Here is a 23128-nt window from a genome sequence, read left to right as displayed (position 1 = left end):
GAAAAATGTTTTCCCATGGGATGTTATCTCCCACTGGTGTAGGGATGCTTGCTTGAATGAGCTTGATACTCCAAGCCCCTCTGCTCACAGGGAAAGAAGAGGCTCTGTTGGGGGCAGGGGTTGTATAATGGGTTTCTGTTTCAAACTTGCAATTCTTAGAGGGAATTATCATTAGTCCCTTGTCAGCCAAAGATTCTCCAAGCACTGGAAAAGATGTATATAAATGCACTATGCCATAGGGGGAAAAGGGGCTGATATTCCATACAACAAATTTGGGGGAAATACACTCCCGTAACCATGATAGCATGCTGCCAAACAATGAAGCAAGCAATACTCCCACACACCCCTAACCAGCAGATAAAAATAAAAACTCAACACCAACACCCCAAAGCCCAGAAAATCCGCACTGAATATGGAACCACCAATTTGCTGTGTGGGAGGACTGAGAGTTAAGGTGGACATTACATGGGAGATGTGAGAACAGAAAACCCTTACTCTTCTTTTTAACTGAAAAGTAGCCGTGGAGACTAAAAGGAAGGTGCTGCCTAACTCTTTCGTCCACCATTTGTCCACTTAAATTTGCTCTCCCCAAACTGCTTCACTGTCTGTATGGGGATCCTGTATCTTCTCCCATGTGGGAGAGAGAGCAGCTTCAACTTGTGTGATGGGGTGCCCACCCCCAAAATGGAATGAAAATGGTTAGGTATTCCCTCCCCCTTATTGTTCTTCTCTTTTTTTATTTTAAAAAAGACCAGCACATGTGAGATACAAACACAAATCTCATGTAACATCCAGTTTGGCTCTGAGAACGGAACCTTTTTGGATACTTGCTTCCACAACTTGAAAGCAACTGTCTTGCCACAAATAAGAGCATCTTCTGCCCTACCCATTTCCACTTGGGATTTTTGTAAACTACCAACATTCTGTTTTATTCCCTATCTCTTCTCAAGTTTATTAGACTAGGTGCTAAATGACTTGCGGGGAAGGCACTAACCTTTCCTTGTTAGTTACAATTTAGACATTACTCAGCGGTGAGAGGAAAATGCAGCTTGAGTGTGTGTTTGTCTTTTCATTTCCCCAGCAGGGGTTGCAGGGTTCACATACTAGGAGGACGAGTGCTCCCTTTCCTACTCATAGTTGAAATGGTTAAAGAATAACTTTCCCCACTCATGGAAATTGAACAGAGATCCTACTACATGTTAAGTGGAGAATCATCACGTAATTGCATTAGGAACATGGCTTCACAATTGTCTACCCTTTGGCCAGATTGAAGGGTGTCAATCTGCATAAGGTGACCTTGGGCATGCTAGAGAAAACATCAAAGGGCTCCACATTATGGCTGTGTGGCAGAGCAGAGCTTGTAATCCAAGAGTTCACTTGGTCCCAGTTGGCTGAACCAACAAGGGATCCTTATCTGTTTTTAACACACCATTTACTTATAAATGTAAATATTGAAACAGTAACATACTACACAATGTGCTGGTGACTGAGCATGAAACAGTGCTCAGTGGGTGGGGCCAAAATCAAATTCTCTCTCACACACACCCCTTTCAAACATTGACAGGTATGAGAATATGTATGTTGACTTATGAGACGACGACTTGTAATTCAATGTCTAAAGACAGAGTCTTGCTTTAAACAAATACACCTACAAAATTTGAAAGAGGGGCATTTATAGAATCCATTTTAAGACCTAGTCTATGCCAGGAGAACATATATAGCACAACAACAACAAAAGTACATTCTGTATTTTATTATGTACAGAGGAACCATATGATTACATTTTCTATGCTCACTTTGGAAACAACTATCCAAAGTTGGCAAGACAGGTAGCAGCTATTGATTGTATCCTGCATTTAAAAATCAACAACCATAAAGCTACATTTAATTTTAAATGCTTAGAGCCAGAGAAATACTAATTTCTCCATAATTCAAAACCTGTAGCTCAGGCTTATATGGATTTTCTTATGTCTGGAATGAGGACACTGCCATTTCATGTAGTATAGTTACCTGTCCACTGTTCTCCAATAGCTTTGACTTGCTCATCTGTAAACTTCCAAAATTGTGCCAGTTTTGTCCACTCACACATTTTTAACTGGTTGTAAGCAAGATTCCAAAGGGAGGAACGAATTTGTTTGGTCTGCACACCGTGATCTTGTTTAAAAGACAGAATATCATTTTGCGGATCATCACCACTTTGAAGTTGCTCCTGGAAAGAAAGTTAAAGATGAAGCCATGCGGTTCTTCCAATAATAGGGCTCCCCTCCCCCAATTATTAAAAATATCCCTGGCTTTGAATCTTAAATGATTTTCCAAGGCTAGCCCTGATATTGATTGCATCAAGAAGCATGACATACTACACCCCCAAAGGGAAAGAATTGGAGGAGGACGCAACAACAGATTGTAAAAACAAACCAACCAATAACCAGGGTTCGCTGATACAGGGAAACAGGATACTAGGCTCCTGTTTCCAGCATTTCTCATAGCAAACACTTCTACCTCTGCTCTGCCTATACAGAATGACAGACATGATTAACCCCCAACTTACTTTATACTGTTATCCCCCTAAGGCATTTGTTTCCAGGAAGCAAACAAGTGAGACATTTATAAATGCTACCGCTTTGACAGTGATAGCAGACGTGAAGCAATAGAAGAACATCAGAGAGTCACTCTCACATATAGCAACTAGGTAGGCAATCCAAACCCCTCTCATTTATTTATATTCTCAAGGAATGGGCAGAAATCAAAACACATTGCTAGAGGCAAGATACTGCCAAACATACACTACACATTAAATAATGCTGTAGACTCTTCAAGATTGTGTGAGGCCTCATGCCCAATAGCACACCTTAATTTATGCATTCATGAGCATGGCCAAAAGCTTCCATGCACCAGATCTTGCAGACCTAGATTAGATCATAGCCTATTCTGAGTTCACAGGTGCTGGACCATGTTGCATGGTTCATTAGATACTAAATTAATAAACAATTTCAGTATCACACTTCTAGAATATTAACGCCGTTAGAGATTCACGTGGATAGCCTTGATATTTTAAATCAGGGCTGGGAAACCCTTTTCAGCCTGAGAATCGCATTCCCTTTCAGGCAACATTCTGGGTTTGTCGTCTTGTACAGAAGAGCCGCACAAAAAGTTGAGAGGCTTCTACATTCACACATCTCTGCATCTTGGCAAGTGAGAGACCCTTGTGCTGATTAAAGACAAAACACATCTCTGCTCCACCTCTGCACAGCACGGATTGGCTGGCCCTTGTTTCAATCTTGAAGCCACTTCAAGATAAAAAGTTATTACTTTTTCTAGGAACAAGCATTTCATCAGACATATATACAATGGTTTTTGTTGTTGGTTTTTAACCAGCCCAATGCAGGCAGAGTGCTTGAAGCGTTAGAGGAGGAGCAAAGAGGAAGACACAATCTGTGTTCACGTTGGAGGCCGTGCTTTGAGGTGTGAAGGTGGGGGAAGCAGAATTCACCCCACAGTAGAAAAACCTGCTGATATACCTATTGCAGCCCCAGTCAATTTCCAGGTCTAGTTTTCAATAGGCATACAGATGCAGCAGAAGGTCGGCAGTTCGAATCCCCGCAACGGTCCCAGCTCCTGCCCACCTAAAAGTTCAAAAGCACGTCAAGTGCAAGTAGATAAATAGGTACTACTCTGGCGGGAAGGTAAATGGCGTTTCCTTGCACTGCTCTGGTTTGCCAGAAGCGGCTTAGTCATGCTGGCCACATGACCCGGAAGCTGGACGCCGGCTCCCTCAGCCAATAAAGCGAGATGAGCGCGCAACCCCAGAGTTGGTCACAACTGGACCTAATGGTCAGGGGTCCCTTTACCTTTTAAAGGACTGGACTAAGCTTGAGATACTAAAAAAACCAAAAGCAGTAATAGTTCATTTTCCCCTCCTGCCCAAGGGTATCTCACTGCACTTTCACATCATAAAGGACAGAATTTGAACATGACACAGAATCCTGGCAAAAAAAGAGACCTCACCAAACCCATCTGTATATTTGGCTGAGATGGAGCACACAGAATCCCAGCTTGCCTATGTTGAATGGAGGTTACAACATATGCCATTATGGATTTACTCAGAAACCCAGACACTGCTCTGCTTCCCTTGACCAGCAGCTGTTTGCTGTGAAATGTTCTCCTGCCCTCCTTTGCCCATTTCTGTTGCAAACGTCTGCAGACAAATATCCATCTGATTATCACCAGACTCCAAAGCCATTCTCTCTGGTAAAGAACACAGCCTCCTCCTCCCCCTCCCAGCTGAACCTTGCTTCCCCATATGGAAGAGAACTGTGAAGACCTGCACTTAACTATGCATGTAATTAACCTTGCGACACATTATAAAAGCCAGCTAACTCCAAACTAATCTAAGCTGAATCTGTACTTTGTGTTCCCTTCCTGCCCTTTCCTCCATTCTCTGTTTTATTTAATAGAACAAAAACAAGAGTTTCAAGTACACCATCTCCATAATGGAAAGCTCTTTGTTTCTGAAGTAAAAGTGTGCATTCTGCTGGCATTCCTTTCCCCTCAATCAATATGTTTGCCTATTTCCCATATTTCTTTTTCTCATGTCCTTCCACAGAGCTTGGCAGCTTGATTTTATCCTCAACAACCCCTGCGTGGTATGGGACAGTGCCTTGCTGAAGGACATCAGTGAGTTTCATGGCTGAATGAGTTGCCAACGTCTACATTTTAGCCACTGCAGCATACTAGTTCTGTAAAAAGGAGCATGCCAACAATACCCTGATTTTTAGGATCTGTATCCCAGTTGGAGCTTCATATTTTATCACTATCTTCTACTTCTGTTTCATAAGCTGCACAAGGAGGACTTGAATGTGCCCATTCATGCACAGTATTTCCAAAGTCCTGTGGCATCATGGAAGCTGTAGTTTCCAAGAGGCATGTGATCTGTCCTGTGGGATCTCTGACCTTGCTATAGGCCAAACTGTTTTCATTGGGCCCACATGGCTCCACGGGGGCAATGGGAGGGTTGAACATAATCCATATTATGTGGCTAGCCTCAGACATGAAATAAACAAATGGAGCCCAATCACCCACGCGAAAAACCCCCACAATTTCATTGTGTGGCCAGCAACACACCATGTTCACTTTAAAAGGTAAAGGGACCCCTGTCCATTAGGTCCGATCGTGGATGACTCTGGGGTTGCAGTGCTCATCTCGCTTTATTGGCCGAGGGAGCCGGCATACATCTCCCAGGTCATTTGGCTAGCATGACTAAGCTGCTTCTGGCGAACCAGAGCAGCGCATGGAAACGCTGTTTACCTTCCTACTTGCACTTTGATGTGCTTTCAAACTGCTTAGGTGGGCAGGAGCTGGGACCGAGCAACAGGAACTCACCCCGTCATGGGGATTCGAACCGCCAACCTTCTGCTCGGCAAGCGCTAGGCTCTGTGGTTTAGACCACAGCGCCACCTGCGTCCCATATGTTTATTGTAGTCGCTGCCAAGAATGCCACTGCAAACATTCTAAACATGTGCTGCGACAATGCCAAAGCATGAGTGTGTACTCACCTTAATGAACCATTCAGACAATCAGACTGTAACATAATGCAATTTGGGCAATAAAAGGTGCATGAGTATGCAAATAATTGCCCCAAGGGGGAAAACCTCCCCCCGCCTTTAAACCCAGCCACAGCAGAAGGTAGATTGATGGAAAATAAAGAAGTCTCCAAAGCTGCAATCTTAAACATATTTACAAGGGAATAAACCCCAACAAATATGGTGGTACTAACTTTTAAGTAAATATGCACCAGATTGTGCTGTATGGAAAGGATCTTTGGGTAGGCAGAACATACTGGTTTTTTCCGCCATTTCCCATACAGTCCGCTAAGAATGGGAAGCACCAAGTTCATCAGGATGCCAAGAAACTTCAGGAAGAAAGCTCAGCATCTAACTCAACATGCTGTTGGACAACAGTGAAGACATAAACAAAAGATGCAATGGAAATAAGAAATGCCCACTTTCTCTCTAGCATTTTCTAGCCCCTTTACAAGGAAGCCCACCTTAGAGTTTGGGAATCCAAAGCCATTAGATTAACATCTTTTGGGGAAATGGTTTCACTTATTGGATAAATATGTGTTAGCAAAAGGATAAATAAACCAGAGGGTTTTTTCTTACCTGTTTCCAGGTGTAATATCTTTCTGCTTTTATAATCATATCTACAATCAAGGCATGATTGCTCCTGGAAGCTACAGCTAGTGCAGTTTTTCCTTGCTGAAAAGGCAAACAGTGTGAATCAATTAATGCTTGAGAAAACAGAGGCCAAGCTAAAAGAGGTTAGCAGCTTCATCTTTTAAAAACTGAATTTTGAAATATTAACAAACACAAAAAGGGGAAACACATACAAAAACTAAAGTAAGTAGGATCTAAGAGCTCATCCCCAAAAAAAAACCTCTCTTCAATATTGGGAACTAATGGTGTACTAATACCAGGCAAATTATAATACACTTTTCCATTAACAGTGCACTGTTTCGCTTATTACATTAACTTGTTTACTGTCAATGTTACAGGATATGGATAGTGGAAAATCAAAGCAACAAAAACAAACTGTTAGCAGGTTCTATAATTATGTGTATGACTACTATCCCAGAGCATGAAACACAGTATCCAGGCATAGGGAAGAGCACAATATAATGGGTATTTCAAATTTGTAAAAATTAAAATTATTTAAAGTATTTATAGGCTGCCTTGTGGGGTCCAGCTCTCATACAGCAGTTTCCGCTATAGAAATTAATCACAATAAGAAAAAACACACATAAACATAAGGAATTGTTCGCACAGTGACCATGTGCAAACCCACAAGCAGGACATGAGTACAATAGCACAGTCCTGCTTGTGATCCCCAGCAACTGGCATTCAGGAGCATGGTGGCTTATCTTCCATTAAGTTCTCCAATTCCCTTTGGAAGATTTATATTATAATCCAAACACACTCATTTTAAGCTTAGGTTTGGCCACCTGTCACGATACCGTTGCCAAACGTGGAGTAAGTGTTCCAGAGGTGATGGTGGTGGGAATCTTCACTGATGTTCGGATGCCGGGCACCATTTTGAATCAAGATGGCAGACTGAAATATAGTTTTGGCATGGCTTCACCTACTTTTTGGCATAACGGGTACAAACTATGGTGGTTTGGTTCCCTCTGAAGATATCGTTGCTGCATTTGGTGGGTCTTTGCCAAATCCGGCGTGACAGTTCCAACCTGCATCAATCAGGATGCCTCTTGAGAAACCAAACTCAGCATGAGGGTTCCCAAGGTGGAGGCAGCAGACTTCGTTTACATTTGGATGCCAGGTGCCATTTTGAATCAAGTTGGTGAACCAAATTAACCCTAATTAAATGCTATCTCTTCCCTTCCATCAAAAAGCAATATAATTCAGGGTCAGGTGCTCCCCAGCTTAGGTTGGAGCCCTGGGATGTGGGGCATGTGTCTATAGGCATGTGCATCTGCACAGCTCCCAAACTCACAATCCTTTTTAAAAGCACATTTTTTTGGGGTCCTTTGACTTCCCAGGGAGCACCAGCACTCTCTGCTAACATTATTCCAAGCCATGGTTTAGCACAATGTGTGAGTACGGCCATATTCTCCTGTCTCATATCATACTTTACATGAGTAGAATGTGTGCTTTTATTTAAAAAGCATCCCTGGGTTATTTGTGGGGCATAGGAATATTTCTTCCCCCAAAATAATAGTCCGGCCCACCACATGGTCTGAGGGACAGTGGACCGCCCCATGGCTGAAAAAGGTTGCTGATCCCTGCATTAGCTGAATCCTGCCCCAAATCACTTGACTTTGCTTAACAGCTCTGATAACACAAGTTCGTAAAAAAGTGAAATTCTTTACTAATAATGGCTGCTTTCACAGTGCTGCACATCAGTCTCTCCTCAGCCAGCCACTGGCTGTTCTGTAATCCAAGTACATCCCAGCTACTGACAGTTCAAGGCCACACATAATTCTGTGACTTTACCGGGTTATCTCAGTAATCCTTTTATGTCAGTGGATTTACACGGAAAACAGCTGTCCACAACATAAATCTTCCAGAGTTTCCATGTGCTAAAGAGCTAAAGCCGTGTGAGAGGGAAATTCATTCCATTGCGTTAGGTGTAATCTACCCTAGACTTACGACAGCGGTGCCGGTGGCACAAACGGGGACAGAGAGAAGGCAGGTGTATGCCTTACCAAGGGACAGAAGCATGCTCCAAGTGCAGTAACTTAAGAATGAAGAAGAGTCTGTTGGATCAGGCCAATGCTCCATCTACTCCAGCATCCTGTTCTCACATTGCCCAGCCAAATACCTCTAGGAAGCCTGCAAGCTGGATGAGAGCATAGCTGCACTTTGCCCACTGGCAATTCCTAGCAAATGGCATTCAGAGACATGCTGCAACAGAAGCCTTTGCCCCACAGAATGAGGGTCACACTAATAACCAGAACAAACGTATGCATATTTGCTTGGAAGCAAATCCCATTACAATCAGTGGGACTCACTCTTTGAAAGTGTGCCTGAAAGACATTTCACCATTTCATATCTAGGATTGGTCCCTAGTTTTACATTAAAGGTAAAGGGATGCCTGACCATTAGGTCGTCGTGACCGACTCTGGGGTTGCGGCACTCATCTCGCTTTATTGGCCAAGGGAGCCGGCGTACAGCTTCCGGGTCATGTGGCCAGCATGACTGAGCCACTTCTGGCGAACCAGAGCAGCGCACGGAAACGCCGTTTACCTTCCCGCCGGAGCGGTACCTCTTTATCTACTTGCACTTTGACGTGCTTTCGAATTGCTAGGTTGGCAGGAGCAGGGACCGAGCAATGGGAGCTCACCCCGGCGCAGGGATTCGAACCGCCGACCTTCTGATCGGCAAGTCCTAGGCTCTGTGGTTTAACCCACAGCGCCACCTGCGTCCCTGTTTTACATTAGGTCATTCCAATCTCTTATTTTTGAAAAATCATCATCATTATATATTTATTTCTATCCCACCTTTTTCTCTGACAGGGACTCATTCCTTTGGTACCTAGATAATGTTCATCTTGCTGGATCCATGTCACAGAAAGTACAATGCACGAAAGCATTAATTGTGGGCCGAAAGAGTTATTGCCGAGTCTTGGTTGGGCTACTCCAGATTTTTTACTTAAGGTGCTGCATAATAAATTCAAGTAACATTCTCTTCTCAGACACTCCACCAAATCACTCCTATTGGGCCTGCCTTTTAGGTCAGTAACTTAAATGTGAATGGATAGGCTTAACTTCCACAATAGAACTTGACTAATGCAGCTTTAATAGCCTGGGCCTTGGCTCCCATAGAAGCATTCAAATTGGCTCAGTCATCTATGCATAGAATGAATTACATGGCTTCATCCATGCAGACATTGATCTGGGTTATTTTATTTTATAGCATTTATATTTCAAAAATCTCTAAGGTGTTAGGTATGATTCAGGGATCATGGATTATTTTGCTCCCAGGAAGCCACAATCTGTAGCTAAGACTTGTTCTTAGTTTACTGATCATGATTTGTTTGTTTCCTTGACATAACGCAAAGCCAGGGACCATGGTTTTTTTCTTCCCCATGTAATTCTGAGGAGAAAACCCATTAACTATAGATTACCATGACATGTGAACTGGACCAGTGTGACTTACATAGCTTTTACATAGCTTTGTATTTTTTTATATTTGGGGAATGCATGTCCCAATAGAAAGGAAAAGTTTAGATGCATCAAAGCACAATTGGATGAGAGGCTTCAAAATGGCTGATAAATGGAACCCAATGAATCAGAATGTGAAAGTGTTTCTCTGAAAAGGAGTTTTTTATATCTCGCTCAGCCTTTCAAAAAGAAAGAACAGTAAGTACTGTATGTTTGATCTCACAGGTTGCTTACTATTGCCATGCACTTGTAGGTTTTAAGAGAGATGTTAAATCAAGAGTTATATATATCAGTGGGTGATATTTGAAAAGAGCAGCCTGTTCTACAGAACAGGACATGTAGAGCAATTGCATTTTCACAGAAACACGAACAACAGAAAGTACCTTGTCCACAATTTTCATGTCACAACCTGCCTTTAGCAGCATTTCAATTACTTCCACATTTCCAAGGTCTGCTGCCAGGTGTAAAGGTGTTTGATGTCTCTTGCAGAAATAAGACAAAGCAGAAGGATGTTATCAAGGAATGTCCTCTACTAACAAAAACATGGCGAAAAAGTCAGTTGGTTGTACAAAGCTAAGTTCAACTCAGAGCAGACCCATTTAAATGAATGGACCCATATTAGTAATGTCCGTTGCCTTCAATGGGCTGTATTCAACATAGTGCTAAAGAGAACGTTGCAACATCAATGGAATGTCCTCCCTGCTCTCCTCCGCCATGATTCCCTAAATCTATTCTAGGTAGACTTGGGGATTGCACAGGACACACAGGGTGGGAAAGCTTATTTCACTAGCACTATTCTTCATGCGAGTGCTAAGAATGGAAGGACCTGTCAATTCCAGTTGTCTCACTTTCTTACTTTTCCCATTTTAAATTTAGTTCTCCACATCCTGCAGCAATTTGTGATTTTTTTTTAATGAAACCTTATGAAAATTCATCAACATTTTTGTGTGAATTTCTTCTAACACACACAATTTTGACTAATGTATACATTTTTGCAAGCAATTTGTTCCAGTCGAACGGATTTTTGTATGTTGATTTTCACTGATATCTTCGTTTTTATGCGCACTTTCCCCTCATATTTTTTTCCATTCTTGTAAACATAGTTTGTTTGAGAACTGTACTGCAATATTCAGTTAAGTGCAAATTTCAAAGGATGGCTCTGTTTTGGTCCCCATGTTGTTTCAGAAAGTGCAAATCTGATATATTTTGCTTTAAATGTGTACTGAATTCCTCACAGCAAAGAGGCCTTGCCTGAATGTTAGTTTTATATCGTGTGAATTGGGTTCCCCAAAAGTTACTCCATTATTCATTTTATAATGCAATCCTATGAAAGGTCTACTCAAAAGTTCTAATCTCTTTGGGTTCTTGCAAGAACATCTCTTCCTCACACCAATGATCCAGCGGATATTTTGATATATTTTCTATCTGGGGTCTAGGAATATGTCTAAAATAAGTTCTTGATCTCAATTTAAAATGATAAAAGTGATGTTGACCCATTGCTTTAAATACAAATTGTGCACCAAAGCACAGGGTTTCAAAAGAAAGAGGGGATTTCCAGAAACAGCAAATAATTTGTGGAGGGGAACCTAGCTTTCCCCTGGCAAATGTAATTATACTTAATTGGTGCACAAAGAGAAGATGGTGCACCTGTAAAGCAGAAACTTATGAGGAAGGCAGGTAATAAATCCTGCCATCTTCACAATAAAACAGGCTGGAGAAATTTCCAACAGTGGCAGCTGGAGGAGGGAGGGGAAGATTTCTAAGGAAAGGTAAGATACAGCCTTGCATATATACTGCAAAGAAATATTTGCTGGCTGGGACTGATGTAGTCCAAAATATCTGGGGGCACCAGGTTGACAAAAGCTGTTTTAGACAGTCGAGGTCTGTGCTATTAAAACAGGCAAATGTGGTGAGAATACAGAATCTAAGTGCATCCTTTGACATTATCAAAGTACTGTAGTAACTGTACAGAGTAGTCACTTGGCATGTATCAAGCCAACTGATAATTTCCCCATCTTATTACAAATATAAGAACGTAACGCAGGTAAGAAAATATGAGATTTCATCTTATAAGCACAAGTTCTCACCTGATCGAGTGAGTTTATATCATGGTTAGCTTCTATTAAACTATTTACCACAGGTAGGTTATTTTTTAAGATAGCCAAATGGAGTGGAGGACTCTTTTGCTGTAGAGAGAGGAAAAATTTGTTACAACAGCGTGATGAAAATGTCAAACCCAAGCATTCTTGTTCAGAAGAGATATTGCTTGACCACGTGTCCACACTTCAGGAAAAAATAATCCTTTGAGTAGAAGGAAGCCAAATTATTTCTGCCAAGAGAATTACGTTTGCCAAGTGTGCTGGCAATAAAAAAGTGTTATTTATAATGAACTGCAATGTAACAAGGTGATAAATGTGATGATAAATGTATGTATGTCAAAAGGAAGGCCCAATTAAAAACTGAACTCTTCAAATCCTGCTTTAAGTGTTTTTACTTAAAGGTTTTTTAAATAGTGGCTGGCCATTTGGTTCTTTCAAAGAGCTTTTGACAAAGTACCTCACCAAAGACTCCTAAGTAAGCTTAGCAACTCATAGAATAAGATATGGGAGAGGTCCTCTTGCAGATCAGGAACTGATTACCATACTTTTCCGTGTATAACACGCCCCTTGTATAAGATGCCCCATAGGTTGGGGGACTCAAAATTAAGAAAATGGTCTGAACTGGGGTCTGAACTGCTTGCTCTACTTAAACTTCTGCCATTGTTTTAAACCACTGTTTTTCTCTCACTGACACCCTCTGCCTCCTCTGCTCAAATTTCTGCCATTGTTTTAAACCGCCATTTTCCTCTCACTGTACCTCCCTTCTTGCTGTACTCAATCTTCTCCCTCTTTCCTTAGCTGCCTTCATTTTTTCTCAGCTTGGTGAAAGAGTTAAAGGATGCAGAGCCCTGAAATATTCCATCGTACTTTCACATAATGTATTTAATTCCTGGTGTTATGTGTTGTTAATCAACAAGAAGCTCCAACATCCATCCACTCAGTCTCCAGCTGAACAGGCTGACAGGCTTGCTCTTAAGATTCTATTGATCTAAAAAACACAGTAACATATACCAGCATGGGGGCTGTGTGCAAATGCGTTTGCAGAATTAGAACAGGAGGGAGGAGGATGCATGAAAAGAGGTGTAATGGGGAGTTGGAAAAAGGAAGAAAGAGATAGGAAAAAGGGGGTGAATGTGATAATGAGTTGCGTCATCAAAGAGGAGCTGCAAAATATGAGAGACGCAAACAGGTGCAGCCCCTAGTATGTACATTCATACATTCATATATATACTCAAAGCTGGGTTTGCAATGTTCCTTTTTTACTTGTTCTATCCCCTGACAATACAATAAGATAAACACTCTGCTAAGGATGCAAATATGATAAAGAACAGGATATAAATGTAATAATAATCTATCAGCAAAATATAGGTATTTTCATGTTGCCTAAAACTGGGAGGGGGGAATAAATTAGGTAAAATGTTAATCAGCTACATAAACTAAGTTATCTTCTCAGTTTTTTCACTAAAGTTTCCATGTTTTAACACACTCCTGAGCCTTTCCTCAATTTAATAAAAATATGTTTTCATGCCAGTGATACATACCGTACGACAATTTTAGATTCAGTCTCAACATATTCCCTCTAGGAATGAAACCTGGATGAATTTTATCTACCATTAACAGCTGGTGGGATATTAAGTAAATAAAATTGTACATCAGGGCTAGCCAAGATTTTAAAATGTGACGAAAAGCTTTTAATAGCAAACAAAATATGTTTCTCAGATGATACCAGCAAGAACTAAGTGTTTAACGACAAGAACTCTATGAAAGTTGAATCTAATGCTGGTGACTTTGTATATAATCTCAGCTCCAAATGTGTTGGAATACAAACATATTTCTCTTTCGTTGATAATAAACGTGTTGATCGTACATATACAACTGGCTGTAACAACAGGACAGCAACATACGGTCCTTTGCATAACAGTATCACTCTCCTGCAGGAAGCTCTGCGTAGGTATTTCATTTGGAAATGTATGTGTTCTGATTTTTTTAAAAAAATATGTCGATGCTATTAGACACAATCCTGACACATTTAATTTTCACTGATTTCCATGAAAGAGTCTGACACATGCTAAACTCATTCCCACTGAAACCAACAAAGCTTAAGACGTTTTAACTTTAATTGGCTAGTTCTCATTATTTATACAATTTTCAGGAGAAAAGATAAATTTCAAAGGGAGACTGCAGTTTGAAACCATTGAAGTACAATTCATCAAGAGCCTTGATGTCGTCAACTGTGACTTATCACATTATGGCCTAGTTTGCACCTAACTCTAAGGCACAGTTGACATTAACTGTAGTTAATAAACCAAATATTTAAGGCTGATGTATCTGGCAGATGTGCAGTTAAACCTTGGTGTATTAAGTCACAAAATAGTTAAAATCACTAGCAAGAACAGTCATGCCTTTAAATTTTCCATGGCTTTGTAGCTTTGGGGCAATGACAGTTCCTTAACCAGATTGGCACAAAATGCTAAGCTATGGTTAAAATTAACTAAAGTTTATAAACTTTAGTTTATATAGGATTTGGCCGTAAATGATCTGGAGCCCCAAGAACAGCCCAGAATAACAGGTATGGAGGATCTAGAACTGTGGGGGGGGAGGGGCTGACAGGGATCCCTCCCTGCAGAAAGACAGCTCAACATCTGAAGCAGAGGCAAAACGACCCCTGAGCCCCAAACGAGACCAGTCAGGATGAGTGCTTTGTTGCAGAAGAGGACTCCTTGTGAGTAAAGGACTAATCAGGAGTAGGTCCATCCTCGCAAGGACACTCTCTGCAGAAACCTCTAAGAAGTTGCAGCTGGGGTGTGTGGGATGGCAGTCTGGAAGCTATGGAAGATTTGATGTAAGGCTGAGAGAGCTGCTACTAGCACTGCGTCCAAGCCTCTGGTGACCTGCACCGCTCTTCTCTGGTGACCTGCACCGCTCCTGTTAGAACAACTGCTTGCCTGGATTTAGGATCTGGATTAGCCTTGGATGTTGCTGCTATATGTGCCCACAATATCCTTTGTTATCTGGAAGGTCCCCTGCAATCTGGGATCCAACTGTAAAAGGGCACTTAACCTTTAACCATAGTTAAACATCTGGGCTTGGCTCCCACATAATGCCAAGCTGTGGTTTAATAAGCCATGCTTTAGCATTATTTGCAAACCAGCCCTATCTGTGTTAGTCAGCTTACCAATGTAAGGATGTCTGTATTATCAGCAGCAACTCCTTTGTCAATGACCTACCTTCAATAACGTAATCATCACTGCCTGAACTTTCTGCCTTTCATTTCGTGACCTTGTACCACTCCGTCAGGAAGGTAAACGGCGTTTCCGTGCGCTGCTCTGATTCGCCAGAAGAGGCTTAGCCATGCTGGCCACATGACCCGGAAGCTGTACGCCAGCTCCCTTGACCAATAAAGTGAGATGAGCGCCGCAACCCCAGAGTCGATCACGGCTGGACCTAATGGTCAGGGGTCCCTTTACCTTTACCTTTACCTTTACCACACATGTAGATAAAGTTAGGGTTAACTCAGAATATCCTGTAGCTCAGGATAACACTTAATCATTGGATGAAGTAGACTTCTAACACAGAGAAGTTTGTGCCAAAGCAAGCTTGCACCTCTAACATGCACTAGACTTTATCTATACTGGCTATGGGCTCTCCTTGTTTTGTATGCTGGTTTAGACATAGTTAGCTACTACTACTTTCAGAGAATCTTGTCAATAAATATCAAGAGGTGCCTGCAAAATAAAGGGCATAACCTGATTTTTTTTAAAGTACTCACCTGAGGATGCACTCCCAGATCTATATTTTTATTGATAAGAAATGTGACCAAAGCTGTATGTCCATTCTGGGTTGCTATTTGCAATGCACTGGTATTGTGCTAAAGGAAAGACAACGGAGAGAAGTTTCTATTTCAAAGTAATTTAAAAAATAATGTTCTATGAAGATATTTCAAGAAGCAGGTGAAATTATTAAGGAAACCAGTTTGCCACCATTCAGAGAACATGTTCTCTGACTACAATCCACAAAGCTCTACCTCCAATGGCAGAGGAAGTACCGTATTTTTCGCCCTATAGGGCGCACCAGCCCATAGGACGCACCTCGGTTTTTTTGGGGGGGGGAATGAATAAAAAAAAAATATTTCCCCCCCAGCCGCGGCTGCCACCCCAAGCCTTGCACACACCTGCCCGAAGCACGGGGAGCCCTCCGGAGGGCTGCCCGTGCTTCGGGCTGCAGGCTGCCGCCCCAAGCCTCGCACGCCTCCCGCCGGGCTGGCAAGGCTTGCGGATAGCTTCCTGAAGCCTGGAGAGCAAGAGGGGTCGGTGCGCACCGACACCTCTCACTCTCCAGGCTTCAGCAAAAGCCTGCATTCACCCCATAGGACGCACACACATTTCCCCTTCATTTTTGGAGGGGGGAAAGTGCGTCCTATAGGGCAAAAAATACAGTAAGCCTCTGAAGACTAGTTGCTGGGAATCACAAGTAAGCAGAATTCACTCCGGTCCTGCTTAGAGGCTTCCCATAGGCATTTGATTGGCCACTGTCAGACCAAGATGATGGACTTGATGGGCCTTTAGTCTGATTAACCAGTGGCTCTTTTTAACTTCTTAATGGCCTATCATAATATTATTTCCTGTTGTGGCTACTTCATACAAATGCCTCACCATATTAGAATGGTGCAATACTTCATGAAGCCCGCACCACTTTCTTATAACAGAAGGCTAATTGGTAGAATGAAGTCCATGAGACTTATGGATGTCTATTTTGAATAAGGTGGTGGAATGGATTTGGCCTGTGGTTCGCTATGGTCCAGTTAAGGTATCACAAGCTTGGCTCCAGAAACCATGGACCAAGAATAAGCCAAATGCTCCCTTCTTTCTCCTCCTCTTGTGCATCTGGTTTGAATGAAGATGCATGAACATGCATAGGATTATGCTCTATGACATGGAAAGCAGAAAAATCATGATTCAAGAAAGACAGCCATTGCTTCTCCCCTTGGCAGCTATTCCACACCACTGATTTCAATTAGAATGCGAATGCTTATAACTAAGAGACACCATTAGCAAATAACTGGGGATTCCAGTTTACATGCTTTTTAAATCTTACTAGACCGTGGAGGGGGGGGCAGAGTTTCCTTTCTGTTTCTGCCAAAACAATAGGATAGGAGTCTAAGAATATCAACATACTTTGTTGGAAATATTGATGTCACTTCCAGCTTCCAATAACAGATCGGCACACCCTTCATGGCCTCCTTCCACAGCTAGGTAAAATGGGGTTTCACCATTCTATAACGAAACAATACAAAAGGTTTACACTTGTATTATAGACAATGCAATGGTTCAATCTCAGACATGGCTGAGGGGAAAATACTTGATTTGAGCCACAATGGTTTCCTCCAGTTCCTTTGCAAATGGCACCATGCTCATTGCCCAGATTAAAACCAAATTAGACACCAGAAGCAGATGAAATGGTGGGCAGTGGTGTTCACCTGGCCTCCAGGCAAATTTCTCCAAGTAAGGAAAATAAGGCTATTATTTTTTAGGTAAAAACCTCTGCGGCGCAAAACCCATCTCCAGGTAAGATTCCCAAAGTGATACTTCCATGAACATACATGAAAGATGTTATAGGTTGACATCAATGTGTGTACAGATACATGAACAAATCTTGCAAATTGTGGCCATGTGCTTTGTTTTTACATCTTTATGTTTACCTCATTTAACTCGTTTATTTCTTTCCACTCTTGAAGAAGAACTTCTACCACCTCACTGTGACCATTTTTAGCAGCCAGGTGCAATGCAGTGTTTCCTTCCTGTAAAATAACACATACAGAAATAAATTATACACAGATAATATTCATTGTGGTTCGAGGATCCGACCCCCGCGTAGTGAAATGAAGACACAAGGACACGTGATATATGGTTAATGGGCAAGAAAAGGCCACAACTTTATTGGTTACAGCAATGAAAAGGTATTGGCTTAGGCATTGGATCGAAACAAGTGGGTTATTCACCAGTAGGTGGAGCCTGTTGATGCTAATCCAACTATAGGCTCACCCCTGCTGTCACCGAGGGTCATGCCAAGGCCTCCCGCCAAGCAGGCATCGGACGGAATACACGACCCCCAGATTCCTTTAACGGAATACCCCTAAAATTGAAGGCATAGGCGATGGCCACACCTAGCACTTCGACACACCACAACACATTATTCCAATGCCTAACCTACCCACCAATACCATAAAAAGTTGTGACGATTGCTACGAGGTAGGCGAAAAAACCAAAAAGCCTAATGCCAAATGGAAAAACTCCTACCAGGCCCCCTGGTCAACCAGGGCGACCAACCTAAGGTCCATAGCAAGGCCAAAGACCTAAGCCCTAACTAAAAGGGAGTGGAGGGTGGGTGACTCGCGATGGGGCGACGACGAAGAATGAGGCCGGGGAAAGGCTGGCACTGCAGCAAAAGGCTGCTGAACACGCCCCCTTCGTGGCACCTGGTTGGGTGGCCACCGGGGGGGCGTGAGCGCCAGCCAGGTGAACTGGAGGCAGGGGGCCACGCCCCCTGCTAGGCGGTGCTCGGGCTCCCGACCACAACCCCTCCCCTCTCTTTCAGGGAGGAGAGTCTTTATCACCATTTAAAGCAGATACCCTTGGAGTAAATAGAAACTCTAGAGCACTGCTCACAAGTCTATATGGGCACTATGCAATCTGGAATAGAACACAGCATTTTGAGTGCAGGTTATAAAAGTTAATCTCAATTTTCCCACCCCCCTTTTATCTATTCCTGTGTCTCTAATGGAATGGAAAGATTTAGGGATCATGGAAGGGTGTGATGCAAGAATCAAATGCCCTAGCTGACAGGGGTAGGCAGAATCCAAGCAAGTTAGATATATTTTCTTTTATATATATAAAAAATCCAGGTGGGGGAAAAATACTGTTTGAGTTACAGAACATGGTGTTCCAAGGATTCCAAGGATAGGAATTTGTTTTCAGAATTAGAAGTGAACTGAGCTTTCACACAAGAGTCCACTCCTGGTTCGCTTATTCATTTCAGCAGTCCAATTTATATAGTAATTGTTGTTTTGCTGTTGCTCTTGTTAAACAATTGGAAGTTAGAAACCCCTGCTGTTGTACTGCAAATCAGCTAGAAATCTACCAGCGGATGCCAATCTACCATAGGTTTTTCCCCTGCCCTACCAAAGTTGGAAAAAGGGTAAAAACACATATTTTAACCAACATTAGTTTTGTGTACTATAATATACAAAATACTAATCATGTTAATTCAGTATATTTCACCAAGTAGAGCCTTTTACATAAAATTAATTGGTTCAGTGCTTATCAAAACGGAGCACTAATTCTGAGCAAGATAATTTAGAACTAAGTTGATACAGATACAATGTTTTCTCACATAAGCGCGGCTACTAATAAACTTAAGTTTGGTGTGAAAATTGTAAAAAGGAACAGTGGCATACAAATATTCTAAACAGATGGATAAATGTAGCAGCATGGTATATTAAATGGTAAAGTGAAATTAAGCACTGTTCAATCTATCCTTTCCCCCTCTTAACTGCCAGAACTCACAGTGTTTTAATACAGCGTTTAACATGGGTAAGAAATTACAGCTTTTAGTTGGAAATGCCACACATTGCAAAATACCCAAAGGCAATAAGTATTTATTGGAATTCTTGTGATAAACTTACATTGTCCTTTTCTGAGGTGGATAAGTTAAGGGAAATCAACTCATTGGTCATTTCTACATGGCCCATTTCAGCTCCGACAAGGAATGGCTTCCTACCTTTCTAGGAAACAGTAATTAATTAAGGTGTCAGTTTGGAAGTAAAAAGCTCTTGTAGAAATTTTGTTAAGTATTACAGTGCCCTTACAAACGCACACACCTATATATATGGCTGCAAACACCTATACAATTAATGATACATAACTGCTAAATACTTGGGTCCTAGCTCCACCGCTCCAAAACTTGTCAGTACCAGAAACAACAGAGGAGAAACTGGGCAACTACTATCATGGATAGATATGATGTGGCAACATAATATATAAATGATGTAGTCTCTCTCTGGAAAACCTATATTGAGTTGGGAACCTGTGATCCTCCAGATATTGTTGGTCCTCACCTTTGATCAGCCCCAGTCACCATGGACCAGGGCCGTCTTACCCATAGGCACCAGGGGTGTGGGGCACCTGGGTGCTGAGCTCTCAGGGGCGCCAGGCCGAGAGTCTGGGGCCCGGGAGTTGAGTCCAGGGAAGAGCCTGCCCGTTGGTCGGAGCGCCACGGCGGGCTCTTCTGCTGCAGGCAGCTCTGCACCGCGGGTTTGGGGGTGACCGAGCCAGTGAGACGCTGAGGCGGCCAGCCAGCTCCGCCCTCCTGTGTGCCTGGGACTGGGCAACCGGGGGGGGCACCGGGTGGATCTTTGTACCCTGGCACTGCATATGCTTAAGACAATCCTGCCATGGGCAATGGTCAGGGGTGAAGGGAGTTGTATTCAAACAACATCTAAAGGGCCACTGATTCACCACCTCACCATAGGCAAAGAGGCAAAGGAAGAGATTGATTACCAGAAGTCCATAATTGATATAGAACATGATACGGTGCCCATAGAGAGACTTAAGAAGATGGGCAACATCATCATGATGTTAGGAGAAAAAGATAAAAAGAGCAGCCTTGGCCCAGTATACCTGAAGGCGTGTCTCCACCCCCATTGTTAAGTCTGGACACTGAGGTCCTCCAAGAAGCGAAGTTACAAGGAACCAGGCAGAGGGCCTTCTCAGTAGTGGCGCCCTCCCTGTGGAACACCCTCCCTTCAGATGCCAAGGAGATAAAGAACTACATAACATTTAGAAGACATCTGAAGGCAGCCCTGTGACAAGCGCCACAAAGGAAATTTTACTGTGACTATATGCATAGTTATCCTAGATTTTTTTAAAAAAAAAAATTCACAAAATTTACTAATGCTATCCAGAAATATCCACTAGCAAATAATCCATAGTATAGTATATGCATGGTACCTCATCAGGCTTATTAAGATCCATCAGGTGAAGATCTTGGATAAAATAATCCACTATTCTAACATTATTGTTCCGGGCTGCAAAGTGCAGGACATTCATTCCCTCCTAAGGAAAAGACAGAACAGATTGGTAAAATGGAATAAAACATTCTTCTGTTGTGAAAAAATCTTAATGCTGTTTTATACCCACCACTAACAAACCTTGTTCTTAGCTTTTTGATCAGCGCCTGCTTTAATCAACATCAGCATTATGTCCAGATTTCCAGACCATGCAGCAAGATGAATTGCAGTAAGTCCATGCTCCAAATTTTTTAAAAAAGAACAATTAAAATGCAGTTAAGTCAAAATGCAATTCCAAACTGCTCTTTTCAATTTATACTTTGCGGCATTATACAGTTAACAGACGTGATAAATGGGGATTAGCTCGTAAATTCTACGGAATTCGGACAACGCCACTTAAACCTGTGAGGCTGGGAGCAGCGTGTGGGTTCTTTTGACAGCGTGTATGTAGCTCTTTTTAAGTATTTCATAATCATTTCAATAAAGCTGTACAGTAGGTCAGCATTGTTTGGCATAGGAAGCTGAGGCTAAGAGATGGAGGCCTCTCCATGTAGGGAGTTCATGTGTGAGGTGACATTTGAATCAAATACTTAACAATTTTTATTGCACAAACCATTTTTTAAGTTCATATATTATTTGTAGAGCTACCCTTAAAAAGCACTCACTGATCCCAACAATAGTCTGCTTACTTAATTCAACCACAGAAAAGTATCTAATAGCAATGATGTAGCAATGAGTGCATTTTTTTCTAATTCTCCCAATACTCTTATTAAAAAATAGCTACTTCTAAAGACATTATAGGTTAAAAGTCAAATCCATCTTGTTCTCTCTCTCTCAAAAAAAAAAATTAAAAAAATCTTAGTACGCATAGACCTAACTCCTATGTTATTTGACATCATGTGCAAAGCAACTTTCAAAATGTAAATGTAAGTGGGACACTTTTAAAAAAACTAGTACGGTAATTTCACTGCCCATCTAGGTTTTCCATTTAAAACTGAGACAGCTCTTGATTTTGCCTGATATAAAGCAACCTTTGACATTTTGTGCTCTTTTTTTTCTTGCTTGAATGTGTTTAAAGTAGCAAATATATGCAGAACACCTGAAACAAAAAAGTTAAATAATTATTTTTATTTCTTATTTTTAAGGAAGATGTTTCTGAGGAACATATTAACATTTCAATATGTTTCCATTTTAAAAAATGACTCTTTCCTCCTTCAAATACTGTGAGCAAAAAAAGACGATCTATCAATGCCAGTGTTCCTACAAAATATTCCTATTTGTGTGTGTCAACAATAAAAAATAACATTATTTTTTTTTGCATACCTTATCTGCTACGTCAACTCTGGCTTTGTGATGGAGGAGAAAATCTACTGCAGATACATGATTTCCTGCAACAGCAAAATGGAGTGCTGTGCGCTTCAGCTAAAATAAGAAAATAAAAGTGACAGAATAACACTGAAGAGCTTTAAATCTTCTGATCAGTAATAAAAGCAAAATGTTCAGCATCTAGACAATCCCAAATTTCAATTCCTTTTACTACTGGTGAACAAATATATGTGAATGATGATACAGTGGTACCTCGGGTTAAGAACTTAATTAGTTCTGGAGGTCTGTTCTTAACCTGAAACTGTTCTTAACCTGAGGTACCACTTTAGCTAATGGGGCCTCCCGCTGCCACTGCGCCACCGCCATGCGATTTCTGTTCTCATCCTGAAGCAAAGCTCTTAACCCAAGGTACTATTTCTGACTTAGGTCTGTAACCTGTAACCTGTAACCTGAAGCGTCTGTAACCCAAGGTACCACTGTACCTTTAAATATAAAGAGTACGGTAAGTACAATAAACTCAATGGGCTCTGCCAAGCAGGTAAATATTTGCAGATAACAGTCTGTGGAAAAGTGAAATATTTGTTCATAAGGACGCTAATTAATATATGCAAATAATGTTGTTTTCACAGGCTCCACTGCCAGATGCCCAGATAAGAATAGAGGTACCAGCAAACTGTTCTTAAGTGCTGTGCTACGATTTCCGCGTAAGTGTTGACATTGCATTGTGTGTTTATGACATTGCTCTTAGCCCAAGCTGCTCTTATAACCCAGCGCCTTTAACAGTTGTGTGGAAGAGGGAATTTCAGCTGGTGCAGCTTGGGCAACAAACTCCTCCTCCTCCTCTCTTTCTTTTCAATATTTTTATTCCGCTCTATCATACAACAATATCACAGCCGTTTACAACAATATAAAAAAATCCAAATCCAAACAATAAAATCAGAAGAAGTTAAAAACAAGTTAAAA

General features: G+C 41.7%; 2 protein-coding genes across 2 annotated transcripts in view; one reads left to right on the top strand and one right to left on the bottom strand.

Moving 5' to 3' along the window:
• Positions 1–4924, top strand: part of POC5 (POC5 centriolar protein) — a 36855-nt gene extending 31931 nt beyond the window's left edge. The window contains exon 14 of the mRNA XM_081212917.1: positions 4604–4924. Within this exon, the coding sequence (XP_081069043.1) occupies positions 4604–4618 (15 nt within the window). The 3' untranslated portion in view covers positions 4619–4924. The remainder of the gene's footprint in view (positions 1–4603) is intronic.
• The window catches only part of ANKDD1B (ankyrin repeat and death domain containing 1B), a 34056-nt gene that overhangs the window by 3151 nt on the left and 7777 nt on the right, over positions 1–23128 (bottom strand). Inside the window, exons 3-13 of the mRNA XM_081212952.1 lie at positions 22163–22261; positions 20981–21079; positions 20781–20885; positions 19457–19555; positions 17474–17572; positions 16950–17048; positions 15545–15643; positions 11764–11862; positions 10060–10158; positions 6159–6254; positions 2011–2209 (exon numbers count right to left, since the gene is read on the bottom strand). Coding sequence (XP_081069078.1) covers positions 2011–2209; positions 6159–6254; positions 10060–10158; positions 11764–11862; positions 15545–15643; positions 16950–17048; positions 17474–17572; positions 19457–19555; positions 20781–20885; positions 20981–21079; positions 22163–22261 — 1192 coding nt within the window. The remainder of the gene's footprint in view (positions 1–2010; positions 2210–6158; positions 6255–10059; positions 10159–11763; positions 11863–15544; positions 15644–16949; positions 17049–17473; positions 17573–19456; positions 19556–20780; positions 20886–20980; positions 21080–22162; positions 22262–23128) is intronic.

This window comes from Podarcis bocagei (assembly GCF_964188305.1).
Source record: "Podarcis bocagei genome assembly, chromosome: 11".
In the NCBI taxonomy this organism is placed as follows: domain Eukaryota; kingdom Metazoa; phylum Chordata; class Lepidosauria; order Squamata; family Lacertidae; genus Podarcis; species Podarcis bocagei.
Note: the sequence above shows the minus strand (reverse complement) of the source record. Positions and strands in the feature narration are given on the sequence as shown.